This window comes from Phocoena sinus, chromosome 12 (assembly GCF_008692025.1).
Source record: "Phocoena sinus isolate mPhoSin1 chromosome 12, mPhoSin1.pri, whole genome shotgun sequence".
Taxonomy (NCBI): Eukaryota; Metazoa; Chordata; class Mammalia; order Artiodactyla; family Phocoenidae; genus Phocoena; species Phocoena sinus.
In genome coordinates this window covers 10,225,783-10,246,738 of record NC_045774.1, presented here as the reverse complement: position 1 = coordinate 10,246,738, position 20,956 = coordinate 10,225,783, and the positions used below count along the sequence as shown (strand labels likewise).

At 38.9% G+C, this 20,956-nt stretch overlaps 1 protein-coding gene across 4 annotated transcripts in view; it reads left to right on the top strand.

Moving 5' to 3' along the window:
• Positions 1 to 20,956, top strand: part of ARID1B (AT-rich interaction domain 1B) — a 416,165-nt gene that overhangs the window by 145,077 nt on the left and 250,132 nt on the right. For all 4 annotated transcript variants that reach the window (XM_032650747.1, XM_032650746.1, XM_032650749.1 and 1 more), the window contains exon 4: positions 11,563 to 11,673. In XM_032650747.1, coding sequence (XP_032506638.1) covers positions 11,563 to 11,673 — 111 coding nt within the window. The remainder of the gene's footprint in view (positions 1 to 11,562; positions 11,674 to 20,956) is intronic.

The following is a 20,956-nucleotide window of genomic DNA, read 5'->3' as shown; positions in this document are numbered from 1 at the left end:
AGTTAGAAGCATCATCGAGGCTCATTATATTTGTTCATACAATTCTCTTTGTTTGATATTTAAATCCTGACACTAGGGAGATTGAGGAATTTTTATTTTTCCTGGATTGTTTTTTGCTACTCTCAGCTGTCTTCATTTGTCTTTAAATGCTCATTTCAATTTGTTGAAGTATAGAAAATAAAGTAAAACATAACTTACATATGTAACAGTAAAATTCTTCCTTCATCAATTTCTTTGATTTTTAAAAGTTCTTAGGGTAACAAGCTCTATGTATATGTATTCCAGAAGATGATTCTCTGCAGATGTTTGAAACATAGGGTTACTTTTAGAACTGCATTGCTAGTGTGGGCAGTGACCACCTTTTTACCTGGAAGGATAGCAGAACTAGCTCCAGTCCACTGACTGATTTTCCTTAGAGTGCTAGACTTTGGGGAGAGGAGTGGATGCATATCTCTTTGCATTATTTAGCCTTGGGAGGTGAAGGAAAGATAGAACTCAGAGTAGGGTAAGGCGGAGCCGTTGGATACATGTACACCTGTGGTTTCCTAAAAAGAAAAAAAGGGACTGTCTGCATCACAGTCACCTGGAGTGTTTGCTCAAGTAAGTTCTCTTACTCCAAAACTGTTTGGGGGGAGGGGTGGGGAGTAGCTGGGGATCTGCATTTAACTCCTGCGGGCAATTCTGATGCCTTCCAAAGTTTGAGAGCCATGGAGAGCAGAAACACTAACCAGAGCTTTCCAATCTTGTACTCTAGCATGGCAGATAGATGTTACCTCCTATATTATGTTAACAATGACCCTCAGAGGTCCTACAGCAAGTTATGCCTGAATGTGGTGGGACTTGGTTTTGATCCCAACTCTGTTTTATTTTATTTTATTTTATTTTATTTTTTTTGAAGTATAGTTGAATTACAGTGTGTTAATTATTGCTGTGCAGCAAAGTGACTCAGTTATACACATTCTTTTTCATATTCTTTTCCATTATGGCTTATCACAGGAGGTTGAATATAGTTCCCTAGGGTTTACTGTCTTCTTTATTGTTGTTTACAGTAGAGATGCATTTTGTTTCAGAGATAGGCTGAAATTCAGGTCTTAAGGCCAGTGTTATGGGCCTTTGCAATTGTTCACCCAGGGTTTTTCCAATTTTGGTGAGCACTAGAATCTCCTGGAAGGCCTGTTAAAACACACTGTTGAACTGTACACCCAGAGTTTCTGACTCTGTAGTTTGGACTTTGGGCGAGTTTCTCAACCTCTGTGCCTCAGTTTCTTCATCTGAAAATAGTACTTATTTCGTGGAGTTGATGTCGAGACCATAAGCGTTTATTCAGTGAGTGAAGTACTCTCAGGGGTGCCTGGGGAAGAGTAAATGTTACGTAACTGTTAGCTGCTGCTGTCAGCAGCATCGTGGTCACAGGAGGAAGTTCCAGTGGTTCAGTGAAAATTTTGATTCTTCTTCTTAAATGTGGTTTTAGATAATGTAAATAACAATAGCTGACATTTATTGAACATTTAAATGTGTCAAGCACAGTGCTCATTGCTTAGTCCCTCCTTTAATCATTAATATAACTTTTGCAGATAAGTTCCTGTTACCTTGTTTTTATGGATGAGGAAATTCTTTAAGTGATAAGTTACAGAGCTGGGTTTTCTTTTTGCTCTGTGTATTATTATTATTATTAATTACATACACTATTTTTCCCTATAAAAAGTACAGCTGAACATTTACTGTGGCTCATTTGCTTTGTGAGTTTAATAAAATTAATTAATCTATTAAAAATCTTAATTACTTTAGTCCTTAGCTCTTGAGTATCTTCATATTTCTCTTTAGTATTTTAGGAGAAGTGAAATTTAGGTAACCATGTAGCTTCCCTTCTCACTCTGGACCCCTTGTTAGTTTGGGAAGAAGTTCTTGCAAAAACCAAAATAAAATAAAGGATTTTCTTAAGTCTTGAATGCCAGAGTAGTGGCCTCCAGGGTCCTAACTTGATTAACGTAGGAGAGGCAGCTGCTCTTGCTGGCTCCTCTCTCTAATCTCCAGTCCTCTCATGGTTTCTCTTTAGTGCAGGCGTAGGGGCAGCTGCAGCCTCAGGTATACTGGTAAGTCCTGTGTCATAGTGACATTCTTGTTGATGGCAGGCTACAGTGGTAGCGAGGGATCTATTATCAATATTAATAAGACTCATCAGAAAGAAAATAACAAAGTAGTTTGGATAAGCCTGTTCTTTTTCTAGAATGGTTCTTTTTTAATGGAAATAATTATTCCTTTCAGTTAATAGAAAATTAACAATATGCTGAATCTAGCCTGTGGACTCAGCAGTATATCTAGTGTATTACAGATAATAAGGCTTTAATATAAGCTTAGAGTCTGCCTGTGGAACCAGTAGCAGTTAAAAAAAAACCCATATGAGCTTTGGTCCTGTGATTTTTTGAATCTGATGTGAAAGATTTTTGGAGCAAGGGTGAAGGAAGATGCAGGGGAAAGTATTGATATGGACTTAGAATTAAAGTGACTTACCATTATCCTAAAAGGTAGCAGTCGTGATATATAAGAAACCCCATTCAGCCCCTGTTCTTGAAGTACCATGTGCCTGAGCTGCAGAGGCACTGGGAGGGAAGGAGGCACTGTCCCCTGAGCCTTCTCAGCGCCGCTCAATCTGATATCGTTTCCAGAGCAGGAAACAACTCAGGAAAATTTGTTCAGGGTTGCACAGCTAGTGAATAGTCCAGAAGTTGGAATTTGAGCTTGGGTTGGTTTGACTCAAGTGTTTGTGGTCTCTGGCGAGATCTGTGGCTGGAAAAGGCATTTCGGAGTCAGTGAAATTGGACACTGGGCCTTTAAGAGGCTGAGCCAAAGTAAGTGTAAGAGTGTCAGATTTAGGCAAGGAGGGCATCTTGATCAGGGGATGAGGTCCAGAAAGGGTCAGAGTCAATATAAGGAGGTTTTACCTGGGGATCTAGGGGAAAATGAAACTGGGAAGGTTAATTTGGTTAAGATTATGGAGGGATTTTTTTTAATGCTTTTAAGGATTTATTTTTATTTATTAATTTTTTAAAATTTTATTTATTTTTGGCTGCGTTGGGTCTTCATTGCTGCACGTGGGCTTTCTCTAGTTGCGGCGAGCGGGGGCTACTCTTTGTTGCGGTGCATGGTCTTCTTATTGCGGTGGCTTCTCTTGTCGCGGAGCATGGGCTCTAGGCACGCGGACTTCAGGAGTTGTGGTATAGGGGCTCAATAGTTGTGGCTCGCGGGCTCCAGAGCACAGGCTCGGTAGTTGTGGAGCAACAGCTTAGTTCCTGCGCCAGGAAGTTCCCAGACCAGGGCTCGAACCCGTGTCCCCTGCATTGGCAGGCCGATTCGTAACCACTGCGCCACCAGCGAAGTCCGATTTTTTTTTTTTCTTAAGACAGTTAAGTGTTAGGATTAAATAATACAGCAAACATGTTAAAGATAAAATGGGGGGAGGTTAAGAAACTGTGAAAGAGTAAATGGTCAACGCATAGTGGGCTATCTTGGGAGATTGAGGATTGCAGGCAAGGGACCAATTCAGAAGTTTTGTGGTCTTGCAGGTGTAAGCCGGAGTCAGTACCACAGCCTCAGTCCCAGTTCTGGATTCCTGAATTCGTCTTTCATACCATTAACTCCATTTTACTTTAAATGGACATTTTCAAACAATGAACAGAAGTAGACAAAAATATAAGGAGCCCCACACACCCATCACTCAGCCTTCAGCGATTATATGGCCAGTGTTGTTGTGTGTACATTTGCTCTTCCTTCACCCCCCCAATCCCCGCCCTCAATATTATTTTGAAGTAAATCCCAGCTATTTTATCATTTAATCTGTCAATATTTCAGTATATAGCTGTAAAAAATAAAGGGCTTAAAAAGAGAAACACAAACATAATACAGTTATCACATTTAAAGAATATTTTTTCATACCAATTATCCAGTGTTCAAATTTCCAGTAGTTTCATAAATGGATTAAATGTTTCTGTTTAATTTACATTGTGGGGTAGTTTGAGTCAAGGTCCAGATAAAATCCACTCTCATAATTGGTTGATACCTTTTCATCTCTATAGTTTTCCTCTTTCTTCATCTCTTCATCTCTCCCTCTCTCCTTTTCTTTTTGCTGTTACAACTTACTTGTTGAAGAAACTAGGTCATTTTTCTAGTAGGTTCCCACAGTTTGAGATTTGCTGATTGATTTGCTATGGTTTAATGTATTCCTCAGCCCTTTTTAATTTCCTACAAATTGGTAGTTAGATATACAGGCTTTATCAAACTCATTATCAGATTTTTTTTTTTTTCCTGCAAGAATATCTCATTGCTGTTCTGATCATTAGGAGGTAACGGATGTCTTGATTTTTCTCGTTTTTGATGACACCACTGATGATCACGATAGTCTTTTCCCTGCCTCTTAATTTCCAGTTTTTTTTGTTTGTTTTTTTACTACATTCTTTTATAGTCATCTTTTTGCCGTAAGACTGCCAGTAACAAACAGCAAAATGTGTTTTGTAGCATATTGCTACCAGGCAGTGTAGCTGTTAACATGATAAATATTCTTGGACGTGAGCCCAAGTTTTGTTCAGTTTTATGTTTGTCCTCATACATTTATTTTGTATTGCTGTGTCTAATTCTAAGTGTAAGCTCTTGGAAGGCATTCAGTCAGTAATGCACCAGGCTTTTGAGTACCTGTCGGTGCTCAGCGCTGGGAACCCAAGAGGAAGTAAGAGTCCAGTTCAGGAGATACACACACAAATAGTTTAAGAATTTATAATGCTGTATTTTAAGAATACATCCGAAGTTGTGAGGTAGTTGTTTGGGGGAATGGAGGAGTTAATTTCTAACAGGATCTTGAAGACAGCGATGCTTCGCAGACACAGAAGGAAGGGCACCCACCTGGACTGAGAGAGTTGCACGTGCAGGCAGGTGGCCCTGTGGAAGCCTCTGAGCAGTCAAGTGCGTGAAGCTGAGGACTTGCAGTGGGCCCGGGGGAAGGCCAAGATGAAGCTGGGGTGGCAACTGGAGGTTGTTTGATGAGCTTTTCTGTGCCGGAGCAAGGACTGTGGGCCTCATTCTGTAGGCACCACGGAGGAGGCCTTACCAGGCAGTAGCGCACCATGGCCATTTGTGTTTTAGCAAGTCTGCTCTGGTGGCGTGGCGGGCAAGAGGCTGTAGTGTAAAGGAGCTGACAGCTGCAGGGAAGATGAAGGGGGTGGACTTGACAGTGATTTTAGGTCTGGTTATGTGTCAGGTCTATATGGATGGTGAGAGAGGTAAGGGGTGTGGAATGGCTCTGAGAAGTCCATGTGGATGGTGATGCCCTTGACCAGGTGGCCCTTGAAGGAAGGGGATCAGATTTGGGGAGGACAGTTAAGAGAGTCATTTCTTGACATACAGGGGACTCCTTGAGTACAAGGGACTCCTTCATAATGCAGTTAAGATATATGGGACTTGAAGTAGAGAGATTCGGGAATCATCACCATCCAGGAGTCTGCGTGGAGTCCTTGGAGGGAAAGAGAGGAACCAGCAGAGGATCTGAGGAGGCAAGATGGGTCTCTTTATCTCGTTTTCCATCAGCCTGTGGACCTTAAACGACTATTTGATGATAACGAGTCGTAGGTAGAGTGGCCTTGTATTCAGATTTGTGGGAGTTTGAATACTTTTTAATTCATAATATTATACTTGAATGTTTTGGAAGTATCCCACATACAAAATACTTAAGATTCGTAATTTTTGAAAAGGGAATTTAGGAGAATAGGTGGAAGCTAGGATAATACCTTAAAATGTTAAAATTACATCAAATCCTTATGATGGTGCTTAGCGCTGACAGTTGTCTGTAGAGTACAGTTAGGGTGGAAATGAAGATTTGTTCATCACGTAGAGATGCTCACAATGTGCTCAGACACTAGCTATGCAAATTGCTTAAGATTTTGTCTCCTCGTGGTAAAAAACAAGGTGATAGATAATAGGGACCATCTCCTGGGGTTATTATAAAGGTGGAGTGTGCACAGCACCTGTCACGGAGCCCTGCCTGCAGTGTCAGCTGTCCTAGATCGTACTCTTTCCATTAGGGCGTTCCTGAGGAGGCAGGGGGGTGATTTGGTCCATTCTTGAAGTGGATACTTTATAGGTTTATATTGTTTTCTTTTTGGAAAGGATATTTTAAATTTATGTATCTACAAACTAAAATAGGTCAGTAGCACGGGAAGTTTCATGGGCAGAGTGATGAGTTCATGTGACTGGCAGCCCTGTGTGGCCAGCAGGCATTTTCTCTGTGGAGTTGATTGCACCCTCCTCTCCACTACAGTGTCTTACATGCCAGGACCCTATCTGTTTCCCATTAGGGTTTGGGATTGATGATAGGAGTCTCCAAAGCAGGAAGAGAGAAGGAGCGAGAAATTATTCTGACCTAGATATTGTGAGATGCTATGAGGTTACTCAGATCCTCGTCACCTCACTTTAGATTATTGGAGTAGTAATAAGTACCTTCATCATTCTCTTTCTGGTACATCTGTACTTCATGTGATTATTGGAAAAACCTTTCTTAAATAACATGAGAATCATCACATTCCAGATCTAGAAGCCATAGTGGCTCCCTGTTGCCTTTGTTTCAGATCTGAAGCTCTCTCTGCAGGACTCTAAAGACAACCAGTGTTTGCTAGCTTCTTGGCTTAGCCTCCCCAGCCTCTTAGTACCACAACTGTTTGTTTGTCTAAATTGTTTTCTTCTGTTACTATCTACCAGTCCTCCCACCTCTCCCCTGGTCTGAGTTTGCTGCCTTTTGTACTGTGGTTGGGCATACCCTGATGCTAAGGTAAACATCTTTAGCCAGGTGCTAGACTGTGAGTGTTAATTGACACTCCTTTTGCTGAGAGCACTTTGCCAGCCTCCATCAAAATTTTAAATGTACCAACCCTTTGGCAGAAGTTCCCCTTGTGGAGAGTAACGCTACAGAAGTATTTCAGCTGAAGATGTATGCACAAGGATGTCTATTATAGTGCTGTATGAAGTAGGGAGAGCCTGGGAACAACCTAAATGTCTATCAGTGGGGGACTGGTTAAATAAGTCACAGAACTGACTAATACAATACTGCATAGCAAAAAACAAGAGAATAACGTAGATGTTTAGGTGCAGGTATAGAAGGGGATAGATAATGTATTGTTAAGGGACCACAGAATAAATTGTGTATTGCAAATACGCTCCAGTTGTTTTTAAAGGAAAAAGGATTTAAATTCACATTTATACTTGGTTGTGCATTGAATGATTGTGGAAAGATAAATAACCTATTAGCAATAAGCTTTGTGGAGGGGATCCTGGGAAGTAGGAGACAGTCTTTCTTTTCATTGTTTATCTCTTTGTATCTTTTGAACTCATACCATGGGAATATTTTTCCTTTTCAATTTTTTTTTTTCTTTTTGCGGTACGCGGGCCTCTCACTGCTGTGGCCTCTCCCGTTGCGGAGCACAGGCTCCGGACGCGCAGGCTCAGCGGCCATGGCTCACGGGCCCAGCCGCTCCGCGGCATGTGGGATCTTCCCGGACCCGGGCACGAACCCGCGTCCCCTGCATCGGCAGGCGGACTCTCAAACCACTGTGCCACCAGGGAAGCCCCTCAAATATTTTATGTGTCCTTGATGTTACTTACTCACTTGTTTATTTATTTTGGCTGCGTTGGGTCTTTGTTGCTGCGCGTGGGCTTTCTCTAGTTGAGGCGAGCAGGGGCTACTCTTTGTTGTGGTGCGCGGGCTTCTCATTGCGGTGGCTTCTCTTGTTGCGGAGCACGGGCTCTAGAGTGCAGACTCAGTAGTTGTGGCGCACGGGCTTACTTGTTCTGCCACATGTGGCATCTTCCTGGACCAGGGCTCGAACCCATGTCCCCTGCATTGGCAGGCGGAGTCTTAACCACTGTGCCACCAGGGAAGCCCTGTCCTTGACATTTTATTCTACATTTTCTTCATAGTCCCATGTTGCCATTAGTACTTAATTCATTTCATTATAAAAGAAAACAGAAGTACTCCTGCTCTTGGCCTCTACACTAGAGCCAGGACATAGTTTTGATCTTATCCTTCCTCACAATAGCACAGTATAACTAGTGTTTCCTTCCTGGTCATCCTTTACACCGTAAGATGTTAAGCACCCAGTGAAGGGACTGGTCCATACAAGGTGTTCAGTAAATGTTTAGACATTTTAAAAAATAAGTTTATTTATTTATATTTATTTTTGGCTGCGTTGGGTCTTCGTTGCTGTGTGCAGGCTTTCTCTAGTTGCCGCGAGTGGGGGCTACTCTTTGTTGTGGTGTGCGGGCTTCTCATTGCGGTGGCTTCTCTTGTTGCGGAGCACGGGCTCTAGGCACGCGGGCTTCAGTAGTTGTGGCACACGGGCTCAGTAGTTGTGGCTCGTGGGCTCAGTAGTTGTGACTTGCAGGCTCTAGAGCGCAGGCTCAGTACATGTGGCTCACGGACTCAGTAGCTGTGGCACGCGGACTTAGTTGCTCCGCGGCATGTGCGATCTTCCCGGACCAGGGATCAAACCGGTGTACCCTGCATTGGCAGGCGGATTCTTAACCACTGTGCCACCAGGGAAGTCCCTAGGCATTTGTTAAAAGTAACATCTAAGTGAAAACTTCTGAAACAAATGTGTACATGCCCCTATCTCAAGCTCTTTTCACACTTTTTTTGTTTTGTGAGTCAGTCTCTGTTTTACCTTTGATCTATAGCATAAAGATGGTTAAAACCAGAATCAGTCAGTGGTGAAAAGCTTGTGAGTGAGATGAAGAAAAATAATACTGATAAAGGACTCTGAAAGGATAAACCACACTTCCCTTGTGTGGCTCCTTTACGTTGTAGCATTATCACAGTGTGATGCTCTCTTAAATAGTCACACCTGGGTATTTGTCACAGTGACAATCTGTGTGTGTGAACTAGTGTGCAAACTTTTGAATATCAGAGACTGCAGTGATGTGTTAAACATGAAGGCTGTGCTTAGTTGTTGTTTATAAAATATGGTGTTGAACGTATTTCTTATTTTCTAATAGACATTGGCCTCTTCTTGTCTGTTAAATTACTTATTCCTACTTACTTTTCCTGAGATGAAAATAAGTATCTACCAGAAAATAAGTATAGCTCTGAAGGGGAAAAACCTCAGGTTTGTTATGATATATAACTTTTATATCTTTATTACAGCTGCCAAATGTAGCCTTTATCGTCCCAGTGTAAGTTATATGTAGATGATGGTTGTTTTAGGTTAAAACCTGGTACCTTTGCTGGATGTTCTCTCAGTTAAATTAATCCTTATGTTCAAACATAAATTGAAGCAGAACAAGTTCCATTTTCAGTGATTCTCACTAAATTTGTTTTGGTTTTATTTCCAGCTGTATTTAATAACGGAAAGCCTCTTGTGGTTAAGAATAGTGTTTGAGATTTTGGTGGAATCTAATTATTTAAAAATTTTAAGCCTTAAAAAATGAAATGTAAAGTCGTAGTAAAATTTCCTGATGGCTTTCATAGTCTGTTCGTTCAGTGTTGCTTATTTTAGAGGGGACAGTATCCACATTAAAATGTGTATTTACTGTAGTTGTAACGGTCTTTTTCAGCTCGTTTAAAAATCAGTTCATTTAGCCACAAAGAGAAAACAAAAGGAAATGTAAAAGGCTTGTAAGCATAGGGCATAGGAGCCTGTTCCTGTTTCTTAACAGTTTACTAAAACAAGTGTCTAAGCACTGCCCGTAAACCTTGTGTGCACATGTGTGTGTTTGAGGCACAGGTGGGGATCTGCTAGTTTGTTTGCCCATTGCATGGCTGTTCTGCTCCTTCGTGGGGGTTTTTTTGTAACAGGGTGAAGGTCCCTGAACGGAGGCCTTGTTCCTGGCTTGATTTTGAAGTCCTCGCTGTTAATCTAAAGGAACTTGCAGGACATGCAACTGGAAGTCTGTGTGACAAGTGAAAGTCTGGGATCCAGAGCAAGTAGTGTGTGTGTGTGTGTGTGTGTGTGTGTGTGTGTGTGTGTGTGTGTGTGTGAGAGAGAGAGAGAGAGAGAGAGATTTTGCTGCCCCCCCCCCCCCCCCCACCAGTCTAATTGTTAACCTCTGCCAGCAGCCAGACTGAGGAGCTGCCCTTTTAAATATCCTTGGGCTGCCTGTGCTCGGAGACCTCACTAAATGTTATCAGATAGAAACCTGGACAACTGAGTGTAATTCTCTTACTAAAGTATAGTACTGACTGGGCATTCTGCACTGCTGTTAGAGGTTAGATATCTTGCTTGGTTGTTTGGGGGGTTTATGTAAAAGGAAGAAGAGTTGCTTGGGAAATGGATTGTTGGCATGCTCTTTGCTTCAGAGCCTGTTTAAAGGCAGGTTGCACCAACACTTGGCTAGTTAAGTCTAGTTTGTACAGCTTGTGTACTTTCAGTACCAGCTATTGGTCCAAAGTTTCTTGGCTTAAGAAGCTGTGTCATTTTAAGTGTATACTGTATGAGAAAGGGGTGGGGCAGCAGAAGCTTTTTATAGGGTTTCAACTCATTAACATTAATTTTTAAAGTAATATTTTGAGAATTTAACAGGGGAAGTAGAACTTGTATATTGTGTTTCTTTAATTCTAACACATACTTAAACTGACAGGGAAGAAGGAGAGAATTTTATTTTTAAGTGATATTTTCCATTCTTTTTTTTTCTTCCCAATCAGAAACTGGTTCTTCAACTTTCAGTGCCAATTAAGACATGCTATAATAAGCATTTTACACTCTGTCCTGCTGTTTGACTTCGGGTGTAAATGGGGGTAGAATGTTTAGTAACTGAGCATGCATAGTTAAACAGCTAGAGATCTGACATGCAGTAAGTTTGGTGTGGTATTTGGTTTCTATTTCAGCATAATACTGAAACCGTGCAGAATTCCTCCTGGAAAAGTGTTCAACAGGATGCCAGAAAGGCCATGTTACTGATAAGTTTCTCTACTTCAGTAGGTTTTTTTAGTGTGTTTTGTTCCCCACTGCCGTTTTATTCTTTATTGTGGTTCTTTGGTAACTGTGCCACGTGAACATGAAATTCTATACGTGAGTGTTTATTGGTTTTGTAGAAACCCCAGGATACTGTCAGCTTAATAACTGTGTTGTTTTGTGGGTTGCTGAGAGGGCATATTAAAAGTCAGTTGATAATAAAGTTTTCATTAATTATTTCACATTTTCAAGGTAATATTAAAGACGGTTCAACCAAAATCAGAATTAAACAATAACATGAGCTTTTGGTTTGCTATGGTTTAAGAGAGTTTGGTTATAGCTGGCTTTCTTTCCCTTCTATTACTGACTGTCACCTTCCCGCAGAACTCAAATATGGTCTTTAGGTTGCGTAATAAATTTAATTGTTAATTATATGTATTTTTGCTCTTGATGATTCACTGCCTTTTTGTATTTTATTTTTGCTTTTGAGAAAGTGTTACAGAAATGATAATTATAACATAGATGTCTGCTTAAATGTAAGATGAGTTGATACTTTGTGATAAGCCTTTGCTTCATCTTGATTACCAAAGAAGCTTGTAACTCACTGAGATATATCTTTATATTTGTGTTTGTTTAGGATATGTCTCAGGAAGGCTATGGAACTAGGTCTCAACCTCCTCTGGCTCCTGGAAAACCCAACCATGAAGACTTGAACTTAATACAACAAGAAAGACCATCAAGTTTACCAGTAAGACTATTAATGTACTGATTTGAAAATTCAGTGAGTTACAGATTTCTAAAAAGAGCATTGGTTTTTGTTTATTCTACTTTATATTGAGACTTGGGGGAGAAGCTTATGGATTTCAGGTATATTTGTGATTTATTAATTTTTATTTTACAGTTTCCTTCTCAAAGGAGCTGTGTAGTTCTGAATAAGTCTATTTCATTTGTAGGTGTCTCCGAGTCCAGTGTTGTAGGTATCTCTAAGTCCAGTTGGAAGCTTATATTTGGCTGATAGGTTTTGTGGCAGAAAGGTGTTTCTTTTGTACAGTTGTGCTTTGCATAGCCTGTTGCTTTCTGGTAGTGATTCAGAACAGAGGTATCTATATAGGAGTTATATGTAAAGGAAATTCCCATTTGGCAAAGAATGAGATAAAGCATCCAGTGGTAGTTTGAATTTCTTCTGGGACTTCATGTAACGAGAAGTCACACAATCTTTTTTCACCCATAAGAAAGTATTTTAGTTTAAAATTGGAAAATACAGCTTATAAGTATTTCCATTAGCAAATTATTGGGTATATATTGACTAGAGTAGTAGCTAAATTATAGGTTACATGTTAATGCCCTTAAGTAGTTCACCTGTGCTTAATTTTCTTTTTTTTATCCCCCCATGGGCAACCTCATTTAAATGAGATATTCCTTAAAAATTCAAAGAATATATTTGTGCAAACAAATTTTTATATATATTTTCTTGTTAAAATATTTTGATGTGAAGACATTGTTATTGCTTAATCTCTATTAAGAAGCCATATTTAAGACAGGAACTCAGACTAGCCGTGATTTTAATTTGAATCTTAAACATGTTTACATTAAGTAAGATTTATTATGTTACTTCTAAACATTTGAGAGCCAGCATTTGTAAAGAATGTTATACGTGACATTTGGCACATACCATACCCCTTTTTAAGTTATATGTAGCCGTAGAGTAGAAGGTAAGTGATGGCTACAGGATGTGTAATATCTTTGAATCTGATGCACATGTATTTGAAACCCTAATTTTTACAGCTTTTATTTCCATGGAGGGAAGTGGGTAAAATTTACTGTGGTCGTTTTTTAGTCACATTGGAATATTTATTATCTAGTTATTTGGTTTTTGAAGGAATGAAAAAGGTAATGGACTCTTGTGTTCTAAGCTGTAAGCTTTTTTATTCAGCAGATAATTCAGAGCTTGGTGAGCATGGGGTGTGTGTGTGTGTGTGTGTGTGCGTGTGTGCGCGTGTGTGTGCGTGCGCGCACACCTGCATCCGCAAGTGCACGTGAATGCTGTTGATAAATGCAACATTTGCTGAACATTTGGAAATTGGCTTGTGGTTTTAGGAAATTTAAATTGACTCATGGGAAGGTGAGCAGTGGTTGACAGTGAATTCTACTTTTTTACCACAGGATTTTTAGTGTTTTAGATAAGCCCAACTTTTTAGGTTTGTCGTTGGCTGGTGATGTGTACTGTTTTACAGGTTGGAGAATTTGTTAAAGATTGATACCGATTTTCTACGTAGCTATAAGAATAGTTTGCAGCGTACTGCTTTCTTCATATCCATTTGAACTTCTGTGTCACCTACTAGGCTATGCTTCTTTTCATTGCTCTGCTTTGGAATCAGTGGTTGACTTTCAGCTAACTGTACAGCATAACTGGGGGAGAATGAAGTGTGGTAGTCCCAGAAAACTGAAGAGTTCTACTTTGGGATGGTACAAAGTTGATTACTGGAAAAGGAGCTCAGAGTATTTTAGGAAGTGAACCAATATATTCTTCAACAGTTTAAGTCTTTTGGATGGTTCTATTTGTATACATATAATGGCTAACTTTATTCTTTAATGTTTATCTTCCTTCCTTCCCTAGGGGATTTAAGATTGCTCATAATATAAATTTTCTTACGAAGCTATTAAAAAAAGAAACGCCCTAATTGGTGGTTTCTTTTTGTTTTTGTAACTCACAGATAAATAGCATGCTGATTTTAATTTTGATTTGAATTTGAATTTCAAACATGTGTACATTAAGTGAGATTTATTATGTTACTTCTAAACATTTGAGAACCGGCATTTGTAAAGAATGTTATACATGACATTTGGCGCATACCATACCCATATACTCAGTAACATTTCAATAATCTTTTTTTAGAGAGGAAAGTTTCCAGGTTTTATGCTGAGTACATAGAAGCATCAGTTACTGAATAAAGGACAAATTGTAGATTGGTTGGTTGTACCTAACTAAACCTCCTGCCCCCAATCTGTTAAGATGAAAATTGGCTTTATTTAAATGAATTTTGGTGTTCCACTTTCCTTTCAACAGGTTTTGTTTGTGTAGAAAGTTTTTCTATATAGAATTTAGAAATATATTTTTATTGATATAGACACTGCATCAATATGTTATATAAAACAAAGGTAATTACAGTTTTGGGGAGAGATTTGTTGGTATTCTATATGGCTCTAATATGTATTTTTACTCTTAACTTGGATAAATTGATTCTATAAGTACCATTAAACTGTATTTGTTATCACGTCTGAATTTATTAGGTCTTTTGTAGATTTCTGCTGTGTTTTTTCCTTTTCAAGTGTTAGTGATGCAAATTTTGTCTTTTTACTTAAGGTTAAAGGCCATCCATCATATTTGTAATCTCTCGTTTTGTAATTTTGAACCAAGGAAACTGTGGGTCTTATCTGTATGTTTAAAAATATGTGGTAAAAATGATTCTAATGTATAATCAAATCTTTATCCATTATGTATGTGACTATAAGAAGGAAGCTTCTTAAGTAGTTGTTTCTTAAATTTTTGCTTAAGTTGAGTTAGATTGATAGAGTTTGTAATGTTTTTCTGCATGTGGGGTATTTTCTGTAGTGTGTTTTTGTTATACAGTTAACTTTCCATTACAAGAAATCAAGGCATTTTCTTACGCTAGATCTAGAATTTGCTTCTCTCAGCAAGTTGTCCTCTCACCATTGTTTAAATTGGTATTTGTCTGTATTTGCATTTCATTAAGTTCTTGGTGATCTTCAGTCGCTAATGCAGTTGTGTTTTCCATCTGACCGAGTTCTTCAGCTCATCCACACGAAGCCAATGACTGATAACTTAATATTTGTCGTCTTGTTGTCTTGGTGCCGTGACCAGTAATATTTGCTTTTCACTTAATGCACTCAGACCTAAGCTCCGAACAAATCTTCCTTAATAATGTCTACTGCTTTCTATACCTCTTAATCATATAGCCTTCTCCCTGTTGAGGTTCATTAGCTTACATATCACTGGTGTTACCATTACTAACAAATTTTAACATATAGCATGTGACATAAAAATTAGCTTGAAGAACTGACTCTATCTCCTTGGAATATTATCACTTAAAATCTGAGCACATTCTATAGTTTTTTTCTACCTCTAATATTGATACGAAGTGAAGCCATCATTAAGTAAAATATACAGTGGAAGGTCTAAACAAATGCTATAGCTTATCAACTCCTTTATTTTATAAACATTGAGTATATCTCAATTTACACTCTGACCCCCAAACTGTGATTTAATACATTTTTTGTTGAGTCTTTTTTTAACTTTTTCATCTCTTATGGCATTTACTAGTCATCCTTTTATTGCAGTTACTTTTATAATTGTCTTGCCTCTCCCTCTCACCCTCAACAGACTAGAATCTTTTCACAGTATTTATTATGTTTTATTCAGTAAGTATTTTCCTAATAGAATTTATGTAAGAATTTTTCAGTACATTCTTCCCCTAGTTGCAGAATTTTCTTTTAATTGCTTACAGGATCTTTTCCAAGGTATTGAATTGACATCAGGAGAGCCTATGTTCTCCATATGCTACTGATACTAAAGGATTATATGAATGTGGTATCTGTATTGGCAGGGTGGTTTTATTCTTAAAACTATTTTCTTTTATTATAAAATGACATTTGAGTTTTACTTTGGTAACCTTAACCTTCAAGAGAAGAAAAAGTGGGCACTTTTGTATAATTAATCTAAAAGTAGTGTGAAACATTCTTTTCTTAGTAATGTATATTTTTTAAGAAAAATATTTATTTATTTATTTAGGCTGCGCTGGGTCTTAGTTGTGGCACGCAGGCTCTTCGCTGTGGCATGCGGGATCTTTTAGTTGCGACATGCATGCTCATAGTTGTGGCATGCGTGCGGGATCTAGTTTCGCAACCAGGGGTCGAACCTGGGCCCCCTGTATTGGGAGCACAGAGTCTTATGCGCTGGAACACCATAATGTATATTTTTAATTGTAAAAGTGAATAAATTGACAAACAGTAATCATGATTTCAGTGAATACAGTAAATACATATTTATACTATTATTCTAAAGCATCTGCAGACACAGTTTACCATTTGCATAACTTTGAAACTGAAGGTACAGGCACACTTTGATAACTTGGAGAAGTGTTAAATGGTGCGTACAACATTCCGTTTCTTTCCTAGGATTTACCGTAACTTCCTTGTTCTAAGCAAATCGTGCTTTCTCCTCCAGGGATCTGAAGAGTTGCTGATACTCCTCAGTTTAGAAATAACTTATTTGTTTTTTTCTTCAGAGAGACCTGCCACCGGTTTGTATTTCAGATAGCAGGTCCGTTATTCTGTTTACCTGAGATACAGAGTATGATCAGTCATATTCTAAAGGCCTTTGCGAAGGCCCATCAGGTCATTGAAAACCTCTTTCTGACCCTTTCTTTCTTAAATAGGAAGCATTTAAAAAGGTTGACATGAAAAGGGTTTGATCTGTCCAAGTTTAGTAAAAACCCTAAATGTCCTGTGGAACAGTGCTTATGGCACTTTGGTTGAGCTTGCAATTAGAAGGAAGTATTGAGGTTTAGATAAAACGTATTCTTTTTCCCCTTTGTGAAAGGAAGGAGGTGGTATAGGCTGGTTGTTCTTTGAAATAGAGGGTGTTAAACAGGATATTGGAAGCCTGAAAGAGAATGGTTGAAAAACTGTTATTACCAAGAATATTCTTTGGGAGTTAGGTATTAGCAACAGAGCATGCAATGATTTCCCTTTATTGAAAAAGAATACTTCTGTGTGTCTGTTTGTTTTATAAATCTTTAATGACGCATGTTGGGTTAGGGGTAAATGGTCATGTACTTTGGAAGCATGTATGAAAGATGATATGTTAATAGGGACATTTTAAGTGTGTGGATTTGATAATAGAGTTCCTATGAACAATTAGCAACTATTGGAAAAGCTAGGCGGAGCAGTTTTTGACTGGGTTTTGCCTTTACCAAGTTCTCAATCCATCTAAGAATACAAATTGTTAAGACGATCTTAACCTGTTCGTTGTCAGGTTTTTGCAAAAGTTAAAATCTACCAGGTAAGAATTAGATGTTTGGCTGCTGAATGAACTTTTTCCAAACTTTTTTCAATTTTTATCTTGAGCTTGAATTAAGTGGTTGTCATGAAAAGGTTAAGAGTGTAACTGTCTTATGTTGATAGATCGTTCTCAAATCGTCCTGAACATTTAAAAAATTCTAAGTTAGTAAAAAGAGAAATTTAAACTGTTGTCCCTCTTCTCTCAGTGTTCAAGCAGTGATAATCCCCGTGTGCTGCTGAAGACATCAGCTGTCTGTTAATCAGTGTTTCCTAAATGTTGTCAGGGTATGTTGAGTCTTGAAGTCATGGAAGTCTTAAAAAGTGGGCACCTGGTGAATGGAGCAGGAGGTTCTCTGAAGGGTGTGTCTTGTCAGCGAGAGCATCTGCAGACGCAGTTAACCATTTGCATAACTTTGAAACTGAAGGTACAGACACATTTTGATATCTTGGAGAAGTGTTAAATGGAGCGTACAACATTCCGTTTCTTACCTAGGATTTACCATAATTTGCAAATGTAATTTTAGTCTCTGGTCTATCCTATATGGAGACGACAGTTCTTTTTGGATTCAGTTTGAGAGAAATATGAAAAGACCTTACTTGAAAGTCCTAATTTAGGGAAAGTGATAGTGACTCTGACAGATGTTTATTTTCCCACATGGATTATTTCTTTAAGATGTGATATTCTGTAATTTTATCCCCCAGCGTATTTTTGTGATATTTTGAAAATAGGGGAAATACTCGAACCTTGAGCAAGGTAAGAAGTCGTAGGAAGTGGGAAGGTATGTTTCTGTCTCTTTCAAAACCATCTTCCACTGAAATATTTGTTCTGTAAATGGATGTTCAATAAAACCTTACCAGTTTGGATTTCTTCCAGGTTACAGCAGGCTAAATATATGGAAATCTTGAATAAATTAATATTTAAAAAGAACTATAGTTTGTTTTTAAATAACTCGAATGTTTGTGTGCAGAGTGTTTCTAATTTGAGATCTTTCAGTCCTCTTGAAATAGGTGGATAATTCTTAATTCATTATAGCTGAGGTATTTGCTTAGTGGTGATGCATTATTTTCAGAAATTCATTGAATTTTTAAAAACACATTTGAACTAAGCACCTCCTGTAGACCTTTGTACATAATATCCTGAAGCTTTCCATTTAAAATATGGGGGAAATGAATTTTAACCCATTTTATGGGACTGTCAATTCCAAAAAAAAAAATAATGAAGGAGTACTGTAAAAAATAGACACTAGACAAAATTGGAGATGAAGAGAGGCTGAAACATAACTGATTTTCAGGATATTGGTTTTGATAATAGAAGGATAACTATGATCTGTAGTTGATAAATGAGGCTCATTAAGTAAGCGATGATAAATGCAGATATTCCTGGCTAATAGGAAAGTCAGCATACAAATTTTGCTGTAACAAATGGGAGACTGGAAGGTTTTGACCAACCTTTCGGCTCTTCAGATGACCTGTGAGAGGCCACGGAGCCTCCTCTGTGGCCTCACAGACTGGGGTGCACGTAACTGTCAGGTCTGAATGCAAATAGCCGCAGAACCATACCTGGACATAAGCCTCTTTTACCAGAGGGCCGTCTCTGAGCACAAGGGGGTGAGCAGCAGTGTTGGGCTTTAGTACAAACCACAAAGAGCCGTGTGTGTGAGGGATTCTCACGTGTGGGCATGGGGGCTCCAGTAGGACAGTTAGCAGCAGCGTAGCTCCTTCGAGTTTTAATTTTAATTTTTTATGCTAGAACGAAAAAACGAGTGATGTTCAAGAGGTACCTTTTCATATTTTAACCTGCTGTTTCAGTTTCCACAGATGGCAGTTCTTGGCATGTTGAGCCAGAAAGCCGCCTCCTTTTCTTCCTGGTGCTTCTCCTGTTCACTGGCATCTAGAAGGGGTAGCGGGCTTCCTCCAGATTATACAGGCATGGCCACTGTAAGACGTTGAGTTGAATGCATTTTACTTTACATTATCCACGTTAGCTGGGAAGTAAATTTTAGTTTGCAGATTTCCACTTTGTATGTAACTGAAGGCACATATCTGTAGCATGTAACAAGAGATACATAACCAACAGGAGCTCAGAGTAGCATTTGTGGACTGGTTAATTGCTTTTATTTTTCTTTTGAACGGGAAGGAACTATTTTGAATATTAACTGTCAGTTTAGGAGAGGAAATAAATACATGTAGAGAAGGTTCTTACCTGAGAGCAAAACTTTCTATTTTTCCTTCACAATGTAAAATTTTAGAGGTGTCTCTCTCTTTCTCATCTTTTTTCTTTGCCTTTGGTAAATTGTAAAATAACTGAATGGTCTCGTTTTCCTTTGTTTGGGTCAAGAAATTTTAGCTGAAAATTGTTACTGTGTGAAAGAAGATTATTGACTCAACAAGCCTTCAATTTTCCGTGAATAACACTCCCACCCCCTAGCTTCAGGAACATGCCGTGCATGCATTCTATTTTAAAATACAGACTGTAATTTAAAACAGGCGGTTTGATGCCCCACTGAACTTTGTTTAAGCCTGGAATAAAAGAGGGGAAAAAGCTTTAAGCCACAAAAAAGTGACTAAGCTTTCTCAACCACTTTTCTTCATAATGCATTCTATTCAAAAAAAAAAAAGTTTCCAGGTACTATTGTTGTCTCTTCCCATACGACCTGCATTTTTATCCACTGTTAGATTGTGGTGTGTGCGTTTTTCCCCTTTATTTCATCACCGGGCTGTCGTTGACTTTTTAAAGTGTTCAGAGTAGTGTTCGTTTGCAGTGGGATCTGCGTGCTGTGTGCCTCTGTGCATGTTGTCCCCATTCAGCGTGTGTGAGAACATTAATTCTAAAATTACACCCATAGTTTTTAGTATTCATTTATTGATAGCTAATTTTCTAGAGTTCTCTTGTTTTAAATAGTACCTGATTATTAGACTGGACTGATAGAAATAGTTAACTGTAACATCTTTTACTATCAGATCATTATAAAAATGATTCATTAGAAGCATTTTATATCACTTGCCTTTTTTCCCCCCTTCTCACGGAAATGAAAGTGAACAGCTTATAATGACTTGTATGGAAGGAATGATGACTTTGTTTTGATAAAATGATATGTATTGACCTGGAGACCTGTTGTAATGATGATGCTGTATGGCAGAGGCAGGATTAAGTCTCAGCCAGGGTTCTGGTCTTGAGCGATTCATGTCACTTCTCAGGACGTGTGTGTCCTTGTCTGAAAAATGAACGTTAGGGCATGTTCCGACTCCTAGATTTTACGTTAAAGGCTTTGTTTGTTAGTATATAAGAAAAGCACTGACAAAATGAACTCTTTGCTTTCAGTGAGATGTTGAATGAGAGAAGTGCGGCCATCTTGAAATCTTCAGTAACAGCTTGTGTATACCCTTGGTGGCCCCTCTCCCATATTCTTAGGAGCCATTTGCCTTTGAACGTATTTAAGGATTTGGGGTTGCCTAGTTGAGCGCCTAGCCTTATTCTTTAGGTCATGCGGGAGCCGTGGGCTTTCTTGTGGACTCCGTCTCCAACATCTCAGGGATTGCAGAGGTTCCCCTCTCTCCCCATGGGATCAGTTTGGGAGTCTGATGTATGGGGAAGCCTGGGGAGAAGAAAAGTCCATGTGAGAAGTTGAAAAGTACATATTCCAGGTAACTTTTATGGCCTCCTGCTAAAGTGGGGGGTAGAAAAGACAAATAAGGAAGCTGCAGGACAATGAAATCTTGGCTTTGTAACGCACAGTCTAATGCCTTTTCCTACTGCACCAGCGGGAACCCAGCAGGGACAGTTTTCTGAACCAAGATGATCAGGTGTGAGTGGATTTTAATTTTATGCTGGTGGAAGGAAGGTCCTGATGGCCTACACCTGAGGTCTCTATTTACTTCTGACCCTCCAGGTTTACATTTGTATATTGTAAAGTAATTGCATAATAACTCTTTGCTTTTTAAACTGAAAT